The sequence below is a fragment of the Prionailurus viverrinus genome, chromosome A1, assembly GCF_022837055.1.
Source record: "Prionailurus viverrinus isolate Anna chromosome A1, UM_Priviv_1.0, whole genome shotgun sequence".
Taxonomy (NCBI): Eukaryota; Metazoa; Chordata; class Mammalia; order Carnivora; family Felidae; genus Prionailurus; species Prionailurus viverrinus.
The window spans coordinates 145,651,733-145,677,275 of NC_062561.1; the positions used below are offsets into that span (position 1 = coordinate 145,651,733).

At 39.2% G+C, this 25,543-nt stretch overlaps 1 protein-coding gene across 1 annotated transcript in view; it reads right to left on the minus strand.

Moving 5' to 3' along the window:
- Positions 1 to 25,543, minus strand: part of ACOT12 (acyl-CoA thioesterase 12) — a 51,369-nt gene that overhangs the window by 8,550 nt on the left and 17,276 nt on the right. Inside the window, 10 exon segments of the mRNA XM_047860152.1 lie at positions 1,183 to 1,266; positions 1,268 to 1,366; positions 2,046 to 2,109; positions 2,421 to 2,476; positions 3,131 to 3,281; positions 4,389 to 4,508; positions 6,542 to 6,698; positions 15,102 to 15,237; positions 20,971 to 21,072; positions 24,599 to 24,659. Of these exon segments, the coding sequence (XP_047716108.1) occupies positions 1,183 to 1,266; positions 1,268 to 1,366; positions 2,046 to 2,109; positions 2,421 to 2,476; positions 3,131 to 3,281; positions 4,389 to 4,508; positions 6,542 to 6,698; positions 15,102 to 15,237; positions 20,971 to 21,072; positions 24,599 to 24,659 (1,030 nt within the window).

A 25,543-nucleotide genomic window follows, 5' to 3' on the forward strand; every position in this document is an offset into this window, starting at 1 on the left:
TTTCCAACACTGCTTAGATGCCAGCAATGATGCAAGAAACAGACTGCATGTTAGTAAAAGAAAACAAAGACTTGAAGCATCTTTTATGTGGGATAAAGAGAAGAAGATCATTTTATTACGTTTAACCTGTGTTTCTGCATCACTGAATTTGGTATACATGGAAACCTAACTGGATCCAAACAGGGTAAGAGAGACCCTGATAGGATTCAGAAGAAAAGATAAAAACACACTAAAAGCCAACAAACCAGAACAAAACACTGACAAAAGGTCAAGGTGAAAACAATCAGTAAAGTAGCATCTCAGCTTCCTTCAATTTTAGGGTAAGTGACCATATAATTTATTGCCCAAACTGGGCACTGAGGCATTATCAATATTTATGACATCAGATGATGATGGAACAATCACCAATTATGATGGACAACCAGGAATATGGTCACCCCTCTGGTAGGTGCTGCTGCTTCACTGATGCTGAACAACAGTACACACTGAAATATGAGCACAAAGAACTGGCATTACTGAGCCCGTCCTGAGTGCCCGGCACTGCTATGTTCTGGGACCATCTACAGCGGTGAGCTAAATGCCCACAGAGACCTTACAGTCTAGTCTAGTTGTGGGCATCAGCTTCAAAGGGTCTCCTAACCACTTCTGAAATGAGATAAAATTAGAATCCAAATTATATATGTTTACTTAAATTTGATGACCTGCAAAATAGTATAAAAGGTGCTAAGAAAGACACAAAGAAGTCAAGACAAGGCTTCTTTCTTCAAAAGTTCATAATCTTGTTAGGGAAAAAGGCCATGTGTAAAAAGTTAAATTACTATGTAAGACATCAACATCAATTCAACGAAGCAGTGGAAGCACTGTCACAAGACAGGGCATAATTTATTGACAAATTAATTTTGAAAAAGTAATTGCTAAGGGGGTTCCTCCAGGGAAGTTCCTTCAGTCAGGATGATAGGAATTGGCTTTGTGCAGAAAGCATTTGTCCTGGTCTTGAAGACCAGGTTGGACTGAGGCAGATGGAGAGGAGAAAGAGAGAGGAGTGGAATATGACAACGAAGTTCAGAGGCAGGAATGTGTGGGGCAGCCTGGAGGACCACAAATCAACCGGCACGGAGCGGTAGATTCAGCCCTGGAAAGATACCTGCCTCTTAGAAATAGCTTCCCAGAAAGACTTTTTACCTTCTTAAAAGCAGCAGTAGAAGCAGAACCACCACCAGCAGCATGACAACTTTCATTTGTGATGGACAGCAGGTTGTACATAGACCTGGATGCCTCCTACCTTTTCCACAGCACTGGTAACCTCCCAGCCACTCTTGGCTGCCAGATTTTTGAGAGCCTCCACATTGGCATTACTCAGGGATACCTAAAACACAAATATCGTAAAAGCTGAGAGTTCGGTCCACAGATATGTGATCAAACAGTTTCTGCTTAGGAAACGGGAACTGTTAGAGCCAAAGTGATAATGCTAAGCTCAGAACCAAGCTGTCAGTAACATAATTTGTCTCAAACACTTAATTCAGAATTCAGACAAAATAAAATGAGGCCTGCATGCTTAGCAAATTAGTATCATTTTAATTGGTGTCCTGAGCAAAGACAACATAACCTTTCAGTATGACTTATAATCAACATGTAATCAGTAAACTTGGATCTCCTTTTATAATTTATGGGCAAAAACTTTAAAATGACTAATACTTTGTTGTTGTGTTATAAAAATGCAAGCCGGAAGGCATGTCTTTTCAGCACAAATTATGGAGAGACACCGTATCTCAGTGTCATGCTGCTTGAATGCATTTGATGGCAGATCATTCTGAGTCTGTAGTTTGGAAACTGTACATGTAATTCAGACAGGGCACGGAAACTACTAGTTGGTAACCACTTACTAATAGTTTGGTTTTATTTTGAGATGATTGGTTGATATAATTTACCTTTTCATCTAACTTGTATAGGCACAACCTGAAGCAGTTAAACATGGGAACTTTCATGTTTATAATGATACCATTTTCCCTTTTTACACGAAAAGCTCCAAATCATAAAACGGTTACCTGGTTGCTTATGTCCCATTGTACACAAACTGGCACTTCTTCTTTGTGGGAAGTAACATATTTTCTGGAAAAAAAATTAAAATGTTACTTAATATGTTATAATAATGTTATAATAATAAAGTTTTCTTCCCTGCATTTGGCACACAACAGTCACCATGACACTTTCTTGAACTGAAATCAGCAGTTTTAAAAGCTACTTTTACTAGTGGAACAATCAAGAAAAAAAAAATCTGTCACAGTTAGCCTCCAGTCAGAAAATATCAGACCGTCTCATGTTACATTATGTGGGAACTGACACCTAGAGAGGGGCCCTTTGCTGTATAATTTGTTAGATAAGAGAATATAGCCTCAAATCCTTATGCCCACATCCCTTACCTGCCTAGGCGAATTCTCTTGCGTGCAATAGCTCCACGATACCGTCTAAAATCATCCTTTAATAAAAAACAAATTATAATCAATACATTTCTAATTTAATGGTACAATCCTTAAGTGTCTCTCTCTGAATTCAGTTGAAGGGGCTAGTTGGAATACACATGGTGTCTCTGTGTGAACTATACTCAACACCCACAAAGGGCAAGTGCATGGATAAAGACAACCTTTGCAGCCCGTTTTTTTCCCCCTTTTTTAAAGTGGTGACTGTTATCATTTCTGTTATCAGAATTATACATCTATCTCACTATACAGTTTTTAGAAAAGGTGAGGGTGGGCAGCAAGCCCCTCTCAGATAGGGAGAAGATACAGTTCCATTGCATGTAGAGAACCATGGAGAGCTGGAGTAAAGAAGTGGGAGAAGAGAGTCAGAAATAGGACACGGAAGATGATGTTCTTCCCACAGCAGCACATAGCAGAACAGAAGTGAGGTCTCCAGGGCCTCTATCATTCTAACAAATGATGAGAGTGATCGGGGGTGGGCAGGGGGAGAAAAAGTCCATTTTACTTTGTAATGTAAAAAAGAAAAAAAATCTAAAGAGGAATAGCCTTGGAAGTTGTTGCTGGTGTGGGGAGATTCTGGGTAGAGCTCTGCAACCCACCACTTCCCCCAGAATAAGTGGTCTGATTAATGAACTCACGTGCTGATAACTGACCTTTGATAGGGGTTTGATTCTGGGAAATGTGACCATTTCTTCCTTATCATTGACAGCATTATAAATGAGAAAAGCACTGTTGATGTGACGGCCTTGGCCCTTAGACCACTCCTGACAGTCAAAGGCTTCCACGCGCACTCCCACTTCAACACTGCAGAGGGCGACACAGAGCTGTGGGCAGAGAACGAGACCCTGCCAGGCCTCCTCTGCCCACGCAGCCACCACTGCTTCTGAGGGAGGAAAAGAATGAGGGCTCTGGGCTTTTCTTTTTGTCATCGCAAATGTATGCAACTGTTAAAATCCATTTCATCAGAGTGATGAATCTGATGCAGAAGCCCCTGGGAGAACTCCCACTTCACTTTCCCACCAAGTGGGAAAAAGGCCAGTTAGGAAGGACTTTCTATACCTTCATGAACATATTTTGATAATGGGGAATGGGGGAGTTAATAGTGCCAAAGTCAAGTTTTCTCCCCTAAACCTAACAGTTCCATATTTAAAAGCATCAAACACTAAAATTGGATAGGAAACATACTCTTTTTCACATTTTAAAAGACTTAAGGCAATTAAATCTTTTCATTGTGTATCAAGAAAAAAATAACTGGGAAGTGGTTCGGGCTTCATGGTGATAAATAAAAGGTTCATTAGGAGTCAGCTGACCATAAAGTCACTGGGACTCTTCTGAGAGTGAAAAAAAGAGTAATAATTATGACAGGTACACACCAAGATGGTACTGGGTTAACTGGGAGTCACCCTTATTATGAGACAAAAACCAACCCATCACAATTTACTAAGTGCAAAGAGGTTCCAAGAAGAAAACAGAGTTAAAATGAGTTGTCTATAGATGTTGAAGATGAGTGAAGTTAAAAAAAAAAAAATTAGAAGGAACTTGGTTATTTTATTTTTTTATTTTATTTTTTTAATTTTTTTTTCAACGTTTTATTTTTTTTATTTTTGGGAAAGAGAGAGACAGAGCATGAACGGGGGAGGGGCAGAGAGAGAGGGAGACACAGAATCAGAAACAGGCTCCAGGCTCCGAGCCATCAGCCCAGAGCCTGACTCGGGGCTCGAGCTCACGGACCGCGAGATCGTGACCTGGCTGAAGTTGGACGCTTAACTGACTGCGCCACCCAGGCGCCCCAAGGAACTTGGTTATTTTAAAGTAGTCCCTACACTTACCTCTACACTGAAATAAGAAAATTTATTCATTTGCAAGTTTGAATTTGTCCACAGCAGGCTAAGAGCACTAAAAATGCTTTACCAGGTCTGAAATGTATTGTTGACAATGGCATTGAAAACAAGACGATCTCCAACAGCAGATGGTCCCCGAAACTTAAACATGTCCACGGACTTTAGAAGGGGGTGTGCCCTACAGAGGCGGCTGATGAAACAAAGGGAAGAGAGAGAGGAGAAAGAGGTCACTCTTCAAAGTATTTTCATGAACTGCTAATTTGCGTAACAAATGCAATGGGCAAATACTTCTTTTTTTTTTAATGTTTTTTAATTGTTTGTTTATATTTTGAGAGAGAGAGAGAGAGAGAGAGAGAGAGAGCAAGAGAGCAGGAGAGGAACAGAGAGAGACGGAGAGAGAATCTGAAGTAGGCTCCAGGCTCTGAGCTGTCAGCACAGAGCCCGACTCGGAGCTTGAACTCACAAGCCGTGAGTTCACGACCCGAGTCGAAGTTGGACACTTAACTGACTGAGCTACCCAGGAGCCCCTCAGTGTGTTTTCTAAATAAACATCTTTTAACTCTTGTAAGAATGAAATAAGTAACTAGATTACATAAGTTGAGAGTGGGTCTGTACAATCCCTGCAAACATTTTGGGAAATACTATGTCCCCGAGCTGGAGGGTCTTTACTGAGATGCTTGGTGCTTCTGCTCTTGTGGTGACAGTCATGCTCTTGTTTTGTTCCCTATCTCAGTCCCTCTGAAAAACAAACCAAGGTCTTCTGTCCTCATTTGAGGGTTCTATTCATCCTGACAGCTCATGGCCACAATCACAGGAAGTTGTAACTCTCAGGTTGGAGGGGAGCACAGTGAAGGAACTACCAGCTAGTGCTATTCACACTAGTTTCTTAGCTTCAACTGAATTCACTCACATATCAAAAGACTCATATTTTTTTCTATTGGAAAATTACCTAGATTGCTACACAAAGCCTGAAAGGCTACAAGGTACACATTTTACAATTTTGTGTGTGTGTGTGAAATTTTGAAATTTTGTAAAGTATATTTAATCTCAGAAAGTTACTTTGGTAATTTTCTACATTTTAGATCCCCACGGTAGTCATTCAATTACTCAAAGGAATTGTGCCAACACTATGTGAACAGATTCTGCCACAGTTAATTATATTGTAAGCCTTACAAAAGAACAGGTTCAAATTCTTTATTGCCATTGAGAACGACAATCTCATTTTAAAAACAAGCTCTCTTATTTGCGCATAATTTATAGGAAGGATTACTACAGGTTTCTAACTATGGTCACAATTATAGACATACTCATCATAAAATTCTTTTCATTTTGGGAAAATAAAATCTTAACAATGTTCCATGGTTACAAGATTGTCAGTAGGGCAATTCCTGTTCAAATGCATTTTCCGAATACACAGTGTTCCTTAAAACTGCTCAACTGCCTACATGGTTCCATTAATAATAAAATACCTTTTTTTGAAACTGAGGAGTACTTAAAAGTATTCTTTCAAGTTCCTCTCTTTGTTATCTTATTTTTCAGTTAATCCTTTGGCCATAATGATTCTAACCAGCACCTTCAAAGGTCAAACCAAATTGTAAAGTGTCTTTAAAAAAGTTTGCAATATGAGTATTTTTAAGTGTAAAGGTCGTCTTCCATTTCTATTCTGCATCCACCATGTCATAACTATCATTACAAGAAGCTGCAGTGTTACAAGATCAACATTTACAATTCAGAATAAAGTACTAGAACTGTCATTTCATTTTATTTTTGAGCCAAGAACATAAACATTCACCTTTAAACAAAAGGGCAGATTAGGGGCACCTGATTGGCTCAGCAGGTTAAGTGTCCGACTCTTGGTTTCAGCTCAGGTCATAATCTCGTGGTTTGTTGAGTTGGAGCCCCACACCCAGCTCCACATGCAGAGCCCGCTTGGGATTCCCTTTCATTCTCTCTCTCTCTCTCTCCCTCCCTCTCTCTGCCCATTCTTTGCTCATGCTGTCTCTCTGTCTCTCTGTCTCTCTCTCAAAATAAATAAACTTAAAAAATGAAAAAAAAAAGGACAGATTAATCCTAAGGCAAACAGATAAATGACTTATTTTCTCATTTTAATAAATGGCAACACTCTCCTCTCCTTCTCTCCTAGCTCAATAACCAGGACTCAGACCCTTTCTGATCTCTCCCCACTGGACACAACATCACACACCAAAAGTCAAAACCAAGAACCTTGCAGAAATAGTAGCCAGACTCTCCATCCAAGCCATAATTTGGCCACCAAATGTATTTCCATGATGGTTTGCATGGGGTGGGAGGACAAGTTCAATGCTCTGAACAGCGGTGCCACCTGTAGAAACCATTCCTTCCTCTTCATCACAAATGGGATCTGAAGGAGGGATGCAGACATTAATATTGGTGGAATTAACTGCACAAACTGGGACTACTATTTTTCCTTCCTAGCTGTACCCTTAACTCATGGGATTTTTAGAAAAATTAAATTATTCCTGAAGACTTAAATCTCCCGAGGAAATAAACAGGTTTGATTCTAAAGAGTGACCTTCATGAATTCCAGGGAATTGGATAGCTGATTAGAAAGGCCCTTTTAGAGATTGTATTCCAATCTATCATACAAGTTCATTGGAATTTTGATTAAAATAATGATTAAATTTAAACTTGAGTTGTTTGGAGTGGAGAAGGGGCAGATCAGTGTGGGGAAAGTCAGAAAGAAATTTGGGGGTTGATGGTATGTTACTATCTTGATTGTGGTGATGGTTTTATGGGTGTACACGTCTCAAAACAAACTGTATACTTCAAATATGAGCATATGAATTTAGGGTATACCAGTTATTATTTATAATTATAATAATTATTATGTTATTTATAACTGCATTGTGTATGCATAATATTATTTATGGTGCATCAATTATACCTCAATAAAGTTGTTAAAATGAAAGGACTTTGAGCTATAAAGGGCCAAAGATACAGAAAATCTGGAATAGTTTGCTCTAGTATAAACTTCAGAATGGGAATGTGGCCTCCATAGTTAGTTTTGCAATGAATGCAGTCACGAACAGAAATGGCACAATGAGTTGTACTTCTCAGTGTCCTTCTGCTTCCTTCGAATCATATCTGCTTCATTTACTGACAAATTGGTTTTTACTCTCAACAATGGAGAAATCATTTACTCTGGCTGCAAAGCAGTAAAATGTATTCAATTATGCGTCTTGCATCATCTAGTGAATCATCAGCTAGGCCTAAATCTTGTGTGCCTTTGTTGAGGAAGTAGAGGGAGGATTTACAAATCAGGGGACCATCCCGGTTGTCCTGTCAGAGGCAGAGCTGAGCTTGCAGCCCAAGAGCATAGATTAGGCAGCTGTTGGGAACTGGGAATGGGGCCATTCTTGGCACAGTCACACATAAGTGAGCAGAGAAGTGTGGCTACAAAGACCTGAACTGCATTTCCTCATGAAATTTTTAGATTTATAATTAATTGATGGTCTTTTGATTTTTTTCCCCTTCATTTCACTGATCATTTCAGTCTCCTACTTGAAAACATGTCAGAAACTTCCAAAAACACCCTAGTACAAAAGCCCAGGGGCGCTTGGGTGGCTCAGTTGGTTAAGTGGCTGCCTTCAGCTTAGGTCATGATCTCAAAGGCTCTGAGTTCAGGCCCCACATTGGGCTCTATGCTGACAACTCAGAGCTTAGAGCCTGCTTTAGATTCTGTGTCTTCTTCTCTCTCAGTCCCTCCCCCACTCACACTCTGTCTCTGTCTCAAAAATAATTACAACATTAAAACTAAATGAAAAATAAATAAAAGCCCAAATCCTTCCCTTGGCTAGGGAAGTCCTTCCTTCCTTGTCTGGTCTGTCTACTTCTCCAGTCCCAGCGAGTCTGATTGCGACTACTACCACTCTCCTCCCATCATATTCTCTTTCACTCTCTCTCTTTGTTCTAGCTATGAGGGCCTTTTTTCAGTCCTATAACTAAGTACTGTCTTCAACATCAGGGAATTTGCACATATTGTTTGCTCTATCAGCAGCACTATCACATTCTTCCACTTATCTCTTATCCCCTATTTTTATAGGGGAGAAAATTTTGCCACCTCAAGATATGCCTCTTTGGCATGTTGCTTCTTTTAGGCTTATTATTTTTAAGAAACCATAGAGAAGCTCTGAAAACCCAGTAGAAATTACCCTTTGGTAAGAGACATTTATGTGTATAAGAAAAATCTCTATTTGTAAGCATATTTCCCTTGCTGTACCAGAAAGAGGGGGATGACTGTAAATCTAGAAACTTACCAGAGAAGACAATGATTTAAATCTACAAAATAACCTTATCCTTGTTTACTGTGCTTTCCTCGGTAACCTCCCATAACTGACCCACCACCCCCAATATCATCTTTTTTCTTTGGCTTTGCCATTTCAATGAGTTACTCATTTTTTTCTGGATCTCTCCCATGTATATAGGCAGTATCCTGTAATTAAACTTTTGTTTGATTTTCTCCTGTTAATCTGTCTCATGACAATTTAATTCCCAGACCAGCTAGAAGAAGCTTATAAAGTAAAACTTTTCCACCTCAACACTATGTTGGCTCATGTCAGTCAACACTTCCTCAGGAAAGCCTTCCAGATCTAATAGCTAATTCCCATTTATGAGCTCACACATGCATCTTTCTTTTATAACTATACTTTTATTTTTCTTTGTGTGATCTTTGACCCGCTAGATCCGAAGCTCCTTTGGACAAGAACTGATTTTCTTTTTAAATTCTAATATAATTCCTTAATATGAGCACTCAGTAAATATTTATTGAATGAATGAATGAATGAATGAACTTAATTTTGCTGATTTATTACACATTCATAGTCCTTGCTTTCAACAGAATTTTCTAGGTAACAAAGTGTACCAATGTACACTTTTGTATGTTGTTTACTAGAGTTCCTACTGCTTTGCATTTTCACTTAAACAATACTGTAGACTCTTCAAATTTTTCCAGTTTTGTGGGTGTGAAATATCTTATGTTGGTTATAATTTGGATTTCCCTGATTAATGTGGTCCATCATCTTTTCATATGGATACCAAACTTTCTTGTTACCTCTGAATGAAATGTCTACGTCATTTGCTTCAAATGCTATTTTTCTCCCATTCTTCTATCCTTTCTTTCTGGAACTCTGATTAGATGCATGTTAGACTTCTTACTCCTTTCTCTATGTCTCCAAATCTTTCATATATTTCCCAATTCTTTGCCCATCCATCTGCATTCTAGGTAACTCCTTCAGATCTATCTTCCAGTTACTGTCTTATCTGCTGTTTAATTCATTCGTTGAGTTTTAAATTTAAATTATTATATATATTTTTGTATAGAAATTCTCTTTCTTTGTCAAACCTTCTAGGTAATTTTTTTAATTCCTGAATAATACTTTTGATTCTATTTCTTTAAAATATATTAACGTTTTTACTTCAACATTCTTTATATGATAAATGCAGTAATTGTAGTCTTTGTGGGACTCCTCAAAGGGGGCCCACCTCCCCAAAGCACCTTCAGAAGGTGATTCCTCTAGATTTTGGTGACTTATTTATTTTTATTTTTCAGGATTTTTGACTAGGAGTTCATACGCCTTGGATCTGTATCTGTGGGAATTCTTTAGAGCGGGGCTTAAAGTTATGTCTCCAGAGGTTTGCATTTGTGGCTGCCAGTCACCTGGGGGTACTGTAACACAGTGCCACTTCATAATAAATTTCTCTTGGTCTGTTTCAGTACAAACAAGTGATGTGGATTCTGATACCAAATCCACCTAAGAATGTACCTGTGATTGAATTCTCAAAGGAAAACAGGTCCCCCCATCCGCAACCCCACCCGTTTTACCTAGGGTTAAGGTCTCAATGAGATAGGAAAGCACCCCTACCAAAGCTCATTGAGGATTGGGATTTTTTTCAACTGACTCACTGAAAGTATCATTTTTTTAGGTTTTCAGCTCCATTTAAGGTTCCCTGATTCAACCTTCCACCTATCATGGGCCACTGGCTTTGTTTCCTGAGCCTATGCAGGCCCATTAAAACACAAGTTCTAGGTCTTCTAGTTATCTACAGAGTCCCAAGCAAATTTGTGTTTTCCAATTATGGCCGGACTTCAAGATTTTCTCTTATTCTTCTTCCTGCTGAGATGTGTTTGCAAAGATGTTTGTAAATATTTTATCCAGAAATTTTAGCTTGTTCTAGACACCAAATCCACCATATTGCTGTAATCAGAATTGGACTGCTTCCTAAAGTGATATTTAAATACACATGAAATCTTGAATCTTTCAACTTCTTTTTTCTCTCTTTTTTTTGCCATAACTGACATTGTCAGATGATGTCCTATTAATACCTAAAACTGTACTGATTTTTTTAGGTTAATATCTCTTGCTTTTTTGTTCCAAATAAATATAAACTATCTCTAAAATGCACTGTTAAATGAAAAAAAAGAAAAGTGCATAGCTATTTGAATATTGTGCTCTAAGTGTGTGTTTGTGTGTGTGTGTGTGTGTAATATTGGTTGTCTTTCAAGACAGGAACTGGGCAACTGGGAGATACTGATGGCAGGAAGTCGTAGCTTTTTAAAACAAAAATATTTATTTTGAGAGAGAGCATGCACATGTGTGTGCGTTGGGGAGGAGCAGAGAGAGAGGGAGACAGAAAATCCCAAGCAGGCTCCACATCATCAGTGCAGAGTCTAATGCAGGGCTCAATCCCATGACCATGAGATCATGACCTGAGCCAAAATCAAAATTGGACACTCAACCAACTGAGCCACCAAAGCGCTCTGGAAGTCTTATCTTTTAACTGAATGCCCTCATACCTTTTGAACTTTAGCCCTGTGCATGTGTGCTACCTATTTTTAAATAATTTAAAATAATAAAATAAAAAATTGAGTAGGCAATATATTATGGAAAACATTGTAAAGACACAAATGTAAGGCAACTCCTTCTTTTCTGAGGGATAACTTTAAAGACAAAGCTACTCGATTCTTATAAAGACATACATGCCATACACTGGGATACAAAGAGGTGGGTACTAGGGCAGGTCATGTATGCATAAGCATGTATGCAGAAATATACTGAATACAGGTGACCTACGACATGGGTGCAAAAATATACTGAGTACAGGTGACCTCAGCGTAGAACCATGCTTATTTACAGGTAACTGCCAATCATTGGAGAAATATAGCTCTCCTAGGCTCAGAGACCAAGTCAGGTCACAGTTCTGTCTGTGTACTCAAGTATGGTAAACAAACCTCACCCTTTCTACAGACTTCCAAATAAGACCATGCCTGTCCAGAGGTCAATTACAATACTTGTACTTTGGATGTTCGTTAAGTATTGTGTCATCATTCTGTTTGGACAATTTTGCATTCATTCTACAATTTCAGGTCAGGAACTTTGACCTGAATTGAGGTCATTTTAACTGTTGTTTTCCTTCTCACAACCAGAAAGAATTAACACAGGTAATGCTCATAAAGATTTGATTTCTCACTAAAAAAATAATTTAATGCTCCAAATATGAAGTCTTTTCCTATATACCAAGCCTCCAAACAGTGACTCAGTGGTACAAGAACACACTCCAAAGAAGTCCTGCTTTTATGTAATCTAATCTCATCTGTTTCCCTTTTCTTCTGAAAGCATATGATTTGAACTAAAATTTCTCACTGTTCCAATGATATGCATTTCAATCACACAAAATCTTAGAAGAGATTCCAATTAGTTCTGATATTACTATCAATGTTAGAACCCTGGGTTTTCTAAAAACACTGTTCAATAACAGAGATGATCTAGCTGTCTTCCTTCAGAAGGTATTGTCCAGTTCAAGACTAACCCTATCAGATACACTGGGCAGCAGGTGGACAAAACACGCACTCAAGGGCAACTTAAAGTTCTGGGGTCTGGCTCTGACATTAAGAGAAATTGCTTTTAGGTTCTATGGTTGCTTCGGTGGCATGCAAGCTTGTAAAATTTCTAAAAAGATAAAATCAACAAAATTAAGTTGAAAGTTGTATTGTACAAAGGAATGTAGAACAATCCACTTTTACAGCAGATTAGAGGAAACATGATAGAAACAGACTTCTAAAAATCTATAATTCTGAAGTTTTTTTTACTTTAAAGAGAGAAAGAGATAGTGTAAGCTGGGGAGAGGGCTGAGGGAGAGAGGGAGAGAGGGAAAGAGGGAGAGAAGGAAAGATAGAGGAGGAGGAGAGAGAGAGAGAGATGAAGAGAGGGACAAAGGGACAGGGGGAGAGAGGGAAAGAGGGAAAGAGAGAGAGAATGGATCCTAAGCAGGCTCCACGCTCAGCACATAGCCTGATGTGGCACTTCTGGGATCATGACCTGAGGTAAAATCAAGAGTTGGACACTCAATCAACTGAGCCACCCAGGCACCCCTTAAAAATCTGTAATTCTAAACTGAACCAGACCCATAGGGGAGATCTTGCTCAACTTCCTAACACACTGAAACTGAAGTCAATTGCAATCATTTTACCTCTACATTTGAATGGCTGTAGCATGTGAGAATGACTTTTCTATTCCCAATTCAGTGGACAGTTTTTATTCCTCACCTCCTGGAACACAGTTGACCACTCATTTCTTCATGTAACTCTACTCCCTTGACTTATGATGCTAGTCTCTCTGGTTCTCGCTGCATCCCTCCCACTAGTCCCTCTAGGTCTTCTTTGTAGATCCATCCTCCTCCTCTGATCATCTCTTATGGCCATGTTCTGCAGGTTCCACTCTTGGCCCACCACCCTCTTGCCCCTATGAGCCCTCCCTGGGTGACTGTAGATACTGGCTTCATTTGAATTGCCATCTGTAAGCTGCTGTGTCTCAAACTAAATCTCCCCAGCCTGGTTTTGTCCTTTTGGTTGTTCCACAAGCACATGAGACTAAACTGAACTCATCATCCACCTCATCAAAACTGCCCCTCTCCTGCCCCTCATAGCCATGACCTCAGTTCAAGATACTACCATTAATTAGCTAGTTGCTCACACCAGAAACCTGAGAGTTGTCCTGAACTTCTTCCTCACCCATCTCCCCATCAGTGACCCTATTCTACTGATTTTACCCCTTGTATAATTTTGGACTTTTCTCCTCCTTTCTATACTACCACTGCCTGGAGTAGCCACTCCTCATCCTTTGCCTGGTCTCCCTGCATAGAGTCTCTTCTCCTCTACACAGAATGACCATATTAAGTGCCAGCCTAATCATGCAACAAGTGTGCCCAAATCTGTATCAGCTCTCTTTAAGGACAGAATAAAGTTTAAGCCTCTTAACTTGACCTAGGAGAGCCTCCATGATACAGTCCTATCTTTTCATGTACTGCCTCCTTCCACCTTGAATTTTCTTTGTAGTTTGCCCTTGTTCTCATGGTTTGGCCACTTTATTACTTTAGCAAAATGCATTTAAAATATATTTTGGTACAGAGACCATCTTTACAAAAGGATGGACTCTTCTCAGCATAGTAATTTAATGATGAAGTCTTCATTTCTTCTAAAGTAGCTTTGTAGGGCGCCTGGGTGGCTCAGTCAGTTAAGCGTCGGGACTCTTGATTTCGGCTCAGGTCATGATCTCATGCTTCATGAGTTTGAGCCCCACATTGGGCTGACAGCACAAAGCCTGCTTGGGATTCTCTCTCTCCCTTTCTCCCCTTCCCCCATTCGTTCCCATGAGCACACAGGATCTCTCTCAAAATAAATAAAATTTTAAAAAGTAGCTTGGTAATGGGCATTGTCTTTTAAAAGGTCTGCAAGAATAGAAGCCTTTGAAAAACTTTTTTCCAACTGAAAGGTCATCTGTAAGGTCATCCCCGGGCCATGATGATGTCATGCAGGGCAGAATAAAGCCCACACACAGGTCACCCCTGCTTCTGCCTTTCCTCTCTCCTCTGGCCTCTGTGTCTCCTCTTCTTCCTTCCTCTCTTCTAATATTCTCATTCTGATCCTTTCTCCTCTCCTTTACTTCCTCTTCTACTAGTGGCTGCCTTGGAGCCCAGGAGAGTTGAACCTTCTGGGAACTTCCTGTCTCACCACTGGGAGCAGAGTGGCTCAAGCTAGACCACTCCACTTCCTCCCCTTCACCACTTTGCTCTCCCTGAAAGGTCATCTCCCCTGGGGCTGTAGGAGATGGGGTCAGAAGTAAAGGAAGGGCAGGGGAGGGGCAAAGTAGCCCTCTTTTCCATGCCGTTCTGGCCCCATGAGGCCTCCAAGAGCCTGGGGGTTCGCAGCCAGAGAACTAAGATACTCTGGCTAATCAAACAGTGCTATTGGGGGGAAAAGCCAGGAAACAGAAATAGAATCTTATCACTTCCATTCATAGCTCCTGTGATCTTTAGCAAGGCTCATCACGGCTCACTTTCAGTTTTCTCCTCTGTTGGTATTATAAGCAGTTCATATGAAGTAATGAAAGAGAGCCTGCTTAGTAAACTGTGAAGCACTAGATGGACATATCCCTGTGCTGTTGTTCCTTCATTCTTTGGTCACTACTGAGTGCATACTTACCAATAAGGACTGCCTGGTCCCTGTGACCCTTCTTTTCCTCTCTCCTCCCCTGTAGATCCTCCAATTTAAAGAGGTCTTAAGTATCTGTAGTTATATTTTGAATTGGCCAGGCCCTTCCTTCTCCAGCCACTGAGTTTGTTGGGGAAGACACCTACCAATGCCAGGGCTGAACTGTAATAACAAGGTGAAAATAAATGTACTCTAAGAAAGGACCCCTCTGCTTGTCACAGTCATATAATTAAAGTTCCCATAAATAGATTTACTGACCATCAAACTCGCTATTTTCTTTCATCAAGTTTTTAAAGGTATCTTCGTGATGTAATCGAACTTTCCTTCTCTCTGAAGCCAGATTATGTTCCACATGATCTTGCTCAGTCAGAAGTGTGACTGGTTTTAAATGAATCTAGAGAAAGAAAAACATTTATCTTTCATTGCCTTGTTAAATTATAAAAGCGCAGCATGGATTTTGCAAAACCAATGATATGTTACATTGTTTTCTAACTCCAAGTAAATAGAGTATTTCTGGGGGCACCTGGATGGCTCAGTCCATGAAGCATCTGACTTTTGATATCAGGTCAGGTCATGATCTCATGGTTGTGGGATTGGCACCTGTGTTGAGCTCTGTGCTGACAGTGAGCCTGCTTGGGATTCTTTCTCTCCCTTTCTCTCTACTCCTCTCCGGCTTGAGTTCACTCTCTGTCTTTCAAAAATAAATAAATAAATAAATAAACAAACTTAAAAAAATTTTTTTTAAATATTTATTTTTGAGAGAGAGAGAGAGAGAGAGAGAGAGAGACAGTGCACGAGCAGGGGAGGGCAGAGAGAGAGGCAGACACAGAATCCAAAGCAGGCTCCAGGCTCTGAACTGCCAGCACAGAGCCCGATGCAGGGCTCGAACTCACTGATTGTGAGATCATGACCTGAGCCGAAGTCAGATGTTTAACTGACTGAGCCACCAGTAATAATCTTCTTTAAATACATTATGTGTACATCTCTTTCTTCAGTAGAAAGATCTAGTCTTGTTATATCATAGTTGTCATTATGAAGTGCCCTTACAGTGTATTTTTCATGCACATTTTAGTTTTGCTCTGAGTCCAGAGGGATGCCACTTCCTCTGCCATAATCAAACAGTCATTCCAGTGACAGCCCTTTCCCAGTCTCTAGATACAGGGGTGCTCATCTCCTGAATCAATAGCAAGATAGTTAGGATGGTTGTTCTCACCATGACCTTGACATCCCAGTTTTCCTATAGTGTGTGAGGGACTGAAATTATCCAAATAAGACTCTGATTCTCCAAGGGGCAGTATGGTATTACCAGGAGATTTTTAGAAAATTGCATTTATAAAGTTAAATATCATGAACGTTTTTTATTTTCTTATAAAATCATCTGTGTGAACATTTATATTGTTTTCAATATTTTGCTATTAAAACAATGATGCGTGAGGGCTCCTGGGTGGCTCAGTCGGTTAAGCGCCCGACTTGGGCTCAGGTCATGATCTCGCAGTTCGTGGATTCAAGCCCTGTGTTGGGCTCTGTGCTGACAGTTCAGAGCCTGGAGCCTGCTTTGGATTCTGTGTCTCCCTCTCTCTCTTCCCCTCCCCTGCTTGTGCTCTGTCTCTGTGTCTCAAAAAATAAATAAAATGTTAAAAAAGTTAAAAAATTTTTTTAAATAGACCATTCCTGGGTGTTTTCACACATATTATTTGACTAAGTTTTTTTCTTAAAATATTTTTAAACTAAAAAAGTCAATATAGGCATAATTATTTTTTCATATAATACATGCTTTAAAGAGTTTTCCAAATATTAATTTTCCCTGATTTTTAAAATTTTCAACAGGCCTACAGAATAAAAAATTCTTCAAATTAATGAATGAGGAGAGGAACTTTGAATCTGTTGAATTCTTACTATGAAATGTTTTCTACTTTTTGCAAAATTAAAATCTCAAAGGAAGGGAATAAAGATGTACTTGAGAAAGGTATCATGTACTGAGAGAGATTTCTAATTTGGAAATTTCATCACACAGTGAAAACATTGTCTAATAAGCAAATTGAAAGAATCAGTAGGTCAGAACAAAGCTTTAATTGACCTCCAGAAATCTGGAACTATGGTGCAGCAGAACGAAGGGCTCAAGCTCTGCCAGAAAAGCCTGTCTGCTAACCTGCGTGCATGAAAAAGTCACCGTGCAGCTGGTTGGGAATAATTCCATGCTTGTTTCCAGGACACCTAAAGGCTGGCACTGACCCTTAGCCAAGACTACGAAATAGCTAAGGGATTCATAATATGCTGCTTTCAAGTCTAAGATTCCCCTGGAGTACCTTGTCTAATTTGTTTAGGAATATAGAGACTTGATAACTCACAATGGTTTAGCTCTATACAACCTTGTTTTAGTTATGTGACCAGCAGGGTGTAAAAGTCCACCTAGTAAACTTGTGCCTTGGCTCTCCAATCTTCATCCAGATGAAGCATATTTTGTATAACAGAAAAGGACTGTGAGAGTGAAAAACAGAGAGCTTCCCCCTAAGGTCAGGAATAAGACCAGGATGTCCCCTCTCACCACTTCTATTCAACATGATACTGGAAGTCCTACCCACAACAATCAGACAACAAAAAGAAATAAAAGGTATCTGAATTGGTAAGGAAGAAGTGAAACTCTCACTATTTGTAGATGAAATGATACTATATATATAAAATCTTAACTCCACCCAAAAATTACTAGAACTGAAAAATGAATTCAGTAAAGTTGCAGTGTACAATGTATAGAAATCTGTTGCATTCCATACACTAATGATAAAGCAGCAGAGAATGGAATTAAGAAAACAATCCTATTTACAAATGCACCCCAAACAATAAAACAGCTATCAAAAAACTTAACCAAAGAGGTGAAAAACCTGTACTCTGAAAATTGTAAAACACTGATGAAAGAAATTCAAGACCATGCAAAGAACAGAAAACTCAGAAATAAACCCACAAATACATGGTCAATTAAGCTTTAACAAAGATGGAATGAATATACGATGGAAAAAAAAGACAGTGTCTTCAACAAATGGTGTTGGGAAAATTGGATAGACACATGCAAAACAATGAAACTGGACCCCTTTCTTTCACCATATACAAAAATAAACTCTAAATGGATTAAAGGCCTAAATATAAGACCTGAAACCATAAAAATCCTTAAAGAGAGCACAGGAAGTAATTTCTTTGACATTGGCTATAGCAACATTTTTCTAGATATGTCTCCTGAGGCAAGGGAAATAAAAACAAAAATAAGCTATTGGGACTGTATCAAAATAAAAAGTTTCCACACAATAAAGAAAACAACAAAACTAAAAGGCTACCTACTGAATGGGAGAAGATATTTGCAAATTAGATAACTGATAAAGGATTCATATCCAAAATATATAAAGAACTGATACAATTCAGCACCCCAAAACAAATAATCCAATAAAAAAGGGACAGAAGACATAAACAGACATTTATCCAAAGAAGATACACAGATGGCCAACAGACAAATGAAAAGATAGTCAACATCACTCATCATTAGGGAAATGCAAATCAAAACTACAATGAGATATCACTTCACACCTGTCAGAATGGCTAAAATCAACAACACAAAAAACAATAGGTGTTAGGAGAGGATGTGGAGAAAAAGGAAACCTTGTGCACTGCTGGTGGGAATGCAAACTGGTGCAGCCACTGTGGAAAATAGTAGAGGGGGTTCCTCAAAAAATTAAAAATAAAACTACCCTAGGATCCAGTAATAGCATTACTGGGTATTTATTAACAAAATACAGAAACACTAATTCAGAGGGATACATGCATCCCTATGTTTATAGCAGCATTATTTACAATAACCAAACTATGGAAGCATTCTAAGTGTTCACTGATAGATGAATGGATGAAGAAGATGTGGTATATACATATACAATAGACTATTATTCAGCCATCAAAAAGAATGAAATCTTCCCACCTACAACTACGTGGATGGATATAGAGTGTATTATTCTAAGCAAAATAAGTCAGTCAGAGAAAAGACAGATGCCATATGATCTCACTCATATGTGGAATTTAAGAAACAAAACACATGAGCAAAGGAGAAAGAGAGAAAGACAAACCAAGAAACAGACTTAATTACAGAGAATTCCACCCAAGGGAGCTGGGTGGGTGGATGGGTGAAATAAGGGATAGGGATTAAAGAGTACACCTATCATGATGAAAAACAAATAATAATAATAATAATGATAATAATAATAATAAAGGAAAAGAACCCCAAGAGCTATGCCTGAAGTCTTAAACTTCTCTGCTGTTCGCCGGTGCTTTCTTTCTCCTACAAACAACCTCTTCTAGTTTAGTAAGGCCCTGCCCAAGCATACCCTGTGGTGTTCTGTGAGTCCTTCAACGATCCGGCCTATGAAACTGATGAACTAACTAATAAGCCTAGTTAACCACTGCCCGTCTCATCCTGGAACAAACTCACTTTGGATAGAGATGCAGGTAGGCCTGTTGGTTCATACCAAACCACTGACTTTTTGTGGCTCTCTTTGTGATGTGCCCCTGAACAAGAACATTACTAACTGGAAAATAATTCGTTTGGGAAAGCTGTTTTACAATAAAGGTTATCTGAGCCAACCTATAATGGCAGGACCATAAGGCATCTGACTTCCCAGAAATGCTCTCAGAAAAAGTTTCGTCAGGCTCAGGACAGGTTTAACTGAAGTGTTACTATAGTATTCTTATTTCATGAGTCCCTGAAGCCAAAATGAGAAGTCTCAAGCTTGAGAGGAAAAACGATAGTCCTTGTGTTCTTCTCCATGGAAGGAGCAGGATGGGATGGTGATGTGGACTCCTTTCTGTCACTTTTTCTCAGATATGAAAAATCTGCAATCACCCCCATAGTCTCTCATTCTCAGGGTTTGGAGATTTGGGGGGACTCTGGGAAAAAAAAAACAATGGTTTGCAAGACCTATCTCAATGTCTTAGATTTTAGTGAACATAGGATCCTGGGATGCTTTGTCAAAGTACATATTCCAAGTTCCTATACTAGTGATTCTAATTCAGTAGGTCTGAGACATAGCCCAGAAAGCTGCATTTTCAGTATTAGCTGATATGAACTTCAGTTTCAAATAGAATGCCCTGGGGCAATATGAATATGTCTTGTTGAATGTCTAATATTGGACAGAGACTGGGAGAAGTGCCGTGGTGCACAAAATTCTTCAGGGACACCTGCCACCCAGGCATCAGGATGGACTGAGTCAGATCCATCTATATCTTTGCCTGTTGGCCCAAGTAAGGAGTTGCTGGTGAGTACTGCCCTACTGTCATCTCTGTTGGGTACAGAGAAAATATGGCTTTGTCCCGGCTCTAAAGTTGGATGCAGGCTGAAGAACACTTTTGCAGAGTAAGAAGTACCCCTTGTTGCTTCAATATGGAACTAGGAGAAGCTACTATGCCCATGTTTGAAGTGATCCTTGCAGTGAGAGATTTAATTCTAAATTGGATTATTACCTTTAGACTAAATGGGGACCCTCCCCCTGATCCTAAAAATGAAAGCCAAGAAACAATGAGTAAACCCCCAGCAGACTATAGACAAGCTGCTCTGGGCCCATAGCCAGGCAGGCCTGCTGGGCACACATACACATATCAGAATAATGCATATATTTTAAGGTTGTTTTTACTCCATATGCCCTGAAGCTTATTTCTAAACTTCAATAGTTCAGCCTCTTTGACGTTCTTCCTTCAGGTATAAACAAATGATTGGACTATAATATACAAGTGCTGACTAAACTGCTCTTGCTTTTAAAAAAAAAAAATTATTTTAACTCAATTTTGAGTTATATAACCATAAAAGAAAAGAACTAACCCAGTAAACACTATTTTTGAGAAACTGATAGGCACTTTGGATCATGTAAAACACAGTGTTTTTTTCCTCTTTAGCAAACTGACTACATCTCCCTTCCTCTAAGGTGCTTAACACTTACCACAGAAAGACAAATTTTACAAAAATATTGGTGGATAAAAAATCTTGGGAAAGCATACTGCACAGTAACAAGAAATGTCTTTTTCTCCATAATAATTCTGATGCAATCATTACTATGTCCTTGAATTACATCATAGATACTTCTTCACACAGAAAATTTACCTTTTCTTTTCCAACTGGTTTGGCTACAAATGTAGAGAAAGCCACACTAACAAGTTTCTCAATACCAGTGAGCATGTCCTGTACTATCACCTTGATGCTGATCTAAAATGAAAAGAAAAATAAATAAGTAAACGTTCAGCCATCCAGAAAACAGATGAGATCACAGCAATCGAAATTCAGTTATGCATTTCAGTGTTCTTTTGTTTTTGAATTAAATCAGCATTTTAATTTATTTTTAAGCAATACTGTTCTTTCAGTGATGTCCCATAAAATTAAAATATAACTTTTTTTCTGGGGCACCTGGGTGGCTCAGTTGGTTGAGCGTCCAACTTTTGATTTTGGCTCAGGTCATGATCTCACGGTTCATGTGCTGACAGCACGGAGCCTGCTTGTGAGTCTCTCTCTCCTTCTTTCTCTGCCTGTCCCCTGCTTATGCTTTGTCTCTCTCTCTCAAAATAAATAAACTTAAAAAAAACTTTTTTCTTATTAGAAAAATAGATATTTGACATGGAAAATTTGGTAAACATAAAAATACATAAATGATAAAAATGGAATCTGATTACCCAGAGTAAATATTATTAGTAATCCCATTACCCATATTAATAATCACTAATGTTTAGGTGAATTTTATTCCCATTTTATGTGTGTGTATGTATTTACATAAAATTATCACACTATATTTACAGTTTCATGTTATAATTTTAAAAACTGGCATTATCTGACAAGTATTTTCTAATCCCATTATTACTATATGTGCTTTTGAAAACAAGATACTAATTAATGCCTTGTAGACCATTAAGGAGATACACCATAACTTTTTTTAATCTTCAGTCTCTGGCTTTTATAACTGAGTTAACATGGACAAACTGCATCATGTTATCAGTAGCTTTGTTGCCTTTTTCAGAAATTTTGTTTTTCAGGAAGAGCAAGAAGGTGGCTGAGGCACTTTTTGGTGACACTACAAGGGAATGGATTTCCTTATGGGAAAAGATTTGAAGCTTAGGTCCTGAGGATTTCACTTTGTACAAGTATTGGTAAACTCAGGAATCTATTGTTAGATTTTGGCTAATAAACACTTGCCCCACATATCCTTGATATGTAACACTATCTTCTTGGACTCATGGGCAACCTCAGGCCTCTTAGTTCAGCACTGTATTATTGACTATAGAGAACAGCTGTTTCTACATCTTCACCAACTACCTCATGTGCAAAAATAATCAATAATCCATAATTCATTTTACATCACTTACCTTACAAATGCAAGTGAGTATTTTCACAGTAACACTCAAGTTAACTCGACATTGGTTAACCAAATTTAAACCATCCATTCTCAAGCCCACAATTCTGGAGAGTTTAAACGAGTTCCAAACACTGTCTTCTGTTAGAACAGTTAACTTAGTTATGTATGAGGGCCAAATGTCTCAAAAACAAACGTAAGGGGGACTTTCACTTTGTGTCATGAAAAAGTAGGTCAGATTGGAATTACACCCTGCAAAAACAACTAGAAAACTGAACCAACTATCTTCACACTAGGATAGCAGACAATGTAGAAATGTCACCACTAAGAAGAGGGAAACAGATAAGAGGAACACTTGAATTTCTGGGCTCTCAGCCAGAAGGTAAGTCCCAGACTATGGCCAAGGGGGGGAAACTGAACCTTCCTGAAATGAGGAGGCAGAAATCAAGAAGACCAACGTTCCTGGGATTTGTGGGCATTCCCAGAAAAAAATGTAACTACAAAAGGAAAGAATTCCAAAAATCTGCACACAGTCCTGTTAAGTGTTTGGGATGACACCAGTCTGACGTTTACAAGGTGGACGTTTACAAGGCCAGACATGAGCACCTTCTGAGGCAAAAATGATTCCTGGGGAGTGTAACATGAGCAGTCCCGAGAACTTATACAGAACTGAGAGTCTGGTGTTCCCACCAGCCAGACCTTATTGAATACACAACATATGCAGAGACCACAGAAGACTTCAACTTGGAAGAGGGACTAAATTAGCCCTAGTCAAGGCTAGGATTTACTTTCCTTGGGATCAGAAATCTGTGCTTTTAGGGGTGCCTGGGTGGCTTAGTCAGCTAAGCGACCGACTCTTCATGTTGGCTCAGGTCATGATCTCATGGTTCATGACACAGAGGCCCTTGTTGGGCTCTGCGCTGACAGCATGCAGCATGGAGCCTGCTTAGGTTTCTCTGTACCCCCCCACCCCCCGCCCCGCTCTCTCTGGTCCTCACCCACCTCTCAAGGATGCGTGCATGCTCTCTTTCTCTCAAAAAAATAAACATTTAAAAAAGAAATCTGTGCTTTAAACTCACCGGTTTTTCTTTTCTTAGCTTTTAATAAAATTTCCTTTGGAAATTCTACCTTTTCTCATGGAATAGGAGGGAAAGGATAAAAGAAAAGGAGCTGTTATCCATGTTTGGGCTGAATATAAGGTAGAGTGCTAGCCTGTAGTAGAGAGGCTGAGAAAGTAACATCACAATCGTTGCTGACAGAGCTGACTTTAACACAAAGATTTCCTTTCTGATTTCAAGTGTTTTGTATTCTGTTCATATGGATACTGGGGGAAAGTGACTAACTCAGTGTAAAACCATCACCATTAGGTATGGTTACTGTCAAATAGTTCTGTTGAACAGGAATATGGGTTGAACCCAGTACCTTATAATGTGACCTTATTTTGGAAATAGGGTGGTTCAGATGTAACTGGTTAAGGTGGGGTCATACCAGAGTAGGGTGGGCTCCTAGTCCAATGTCACTGGTGTCCTTCTAAAAAGGAGGGATTTGGACACAGACCCTCAGAACACTATGTGAACATGAAGGCAGAGATCAGGATGATGTGGCAGAAGCCAAGGCAAATCACCAGAAGAAAGCACTGGGACACACTCTCTCACACAGCTCCCAGAAAGAATCAACCCTATAGACTCCTTGATTTAGCACATCTATCCTCTAGAGATGTGAGACAATAAATATCTGTTGTTTAAGCCATCTGGTCTGTGGTATTCTGCTATGCCCTAACAAACAAATGTAAGTCCCTATATGTCTTTTGTGCCCAAAGATCAAAGGGACTGCTACAAACCAACCTAGAAGTTGCAAAATGGGATCCAGTAAACCCTTTGCTACTGGTTCAATCAGAACAGAAAATTCAAAAGCCCCTGAGAATGCTGCATTCACAACTATGGTAAAGAAAATAAAACCGAGTGGGTGAAGAAGAAAAATCTAAACTTCCTTTCTCACTTCAGTTACTCTACCTTTCAAAAACTAGTTAATTATGGGGCTAGTTTCCACTAGAGGGTGCAGAGATGGAGAAAAAGCAGAATCAGTGTAATTAAGAAATAAGACCCATGGCTTGTAAAGAACCAAGAGAGTGCCCTTCTCCCTTATATGTTTACTTCCTATGTAACCTTCTATATAAAAATAGTGTGTCGCATCACATTTAATTTTAGTAGCAGAGTTGACTAGGAAACTCAAGGTCCTTATTATTTACCTGTGACACTGACTCCAGGTTCAAGCACCTTCTGAAATTCAGAACCTCATGAACTCCAAATTATGCCAGGCCTCCTGCTCTGCCCTCTGTACACAATGAAAAGAGAGCACCAATAGGCAGAAGTAAGAAAAGAGGTATCTTACCTCCATGCTTGTGCTGAATGCTCTGGTAACTTTCGCTTTGATGGTTATCACTTGTCCAACTCTAGTTAAAAAAAAGAGGGAGGGGCCTTAGTAATCCTAGTACCTCTCATTTCAGACCTAAAGATTCACTTAAATGCATGTGCAATCACTCCTTATCACGCTGATAATGATTATGCATGAAACTTCAGGTTAATGATAACAGAAAAAGACAGTTCTACAAACAGATGCCAGTCATTGTAAACCACACATATGTTGGTTGCCTACTTCTGTTCAAACAGAAAGAGGCCTTTGCAAAGTTGACGTGCAAAAGGACTTCCACAATCTGCAAAGGATACTTTGAGTGTCTCACAGCTGTTTCCTTAAGAGAAGTTAAAATAGACAAGCAAACCTATACAAATGACATTTCTTTTTTAAATGTCTGTTAACAAATACATGGAGAAACATGCAAACTGATCAACTTCACCAGGTTTACATGGACCCTCCATTCACTCTTCATGATTATAGGGATTCTGGTCATATAGTCTGAAGTTGTTCCAAACCTTCTGTGTTCAGTCCCCTCAGTTACCACTGATCCTTTAACCTTAGCAGAAGGTAAGGGTCTTCCTAATGCAATCCTCTTCAATTTTTCTCAATGACTTTCAAACTTGAACTATATCCTCCTTACTTTTCTGTTTCAGAGGAAGAACGTTAGATCTCTTTCAGAACCTCTTTCTGTACCTGTGCCCTTGTTACCTCTTCTCAGCCACCATGGCCGGCTTAGTCAGCTCTTTCCTCTTTCGTACCCTCATCCTCTGCCCCTTCCCTGACTCTCCTTACTAGTCTATGAAAATGTCCAAGGCTACTTCTTTCTAAAAACGTTTCTCTCAAGCCGATTCTATCTCAAATTTTTTCTCTTCTTCTCCATATTCAAACTTCCTAAAATACTCATTTCTTTTTCTAACTCAC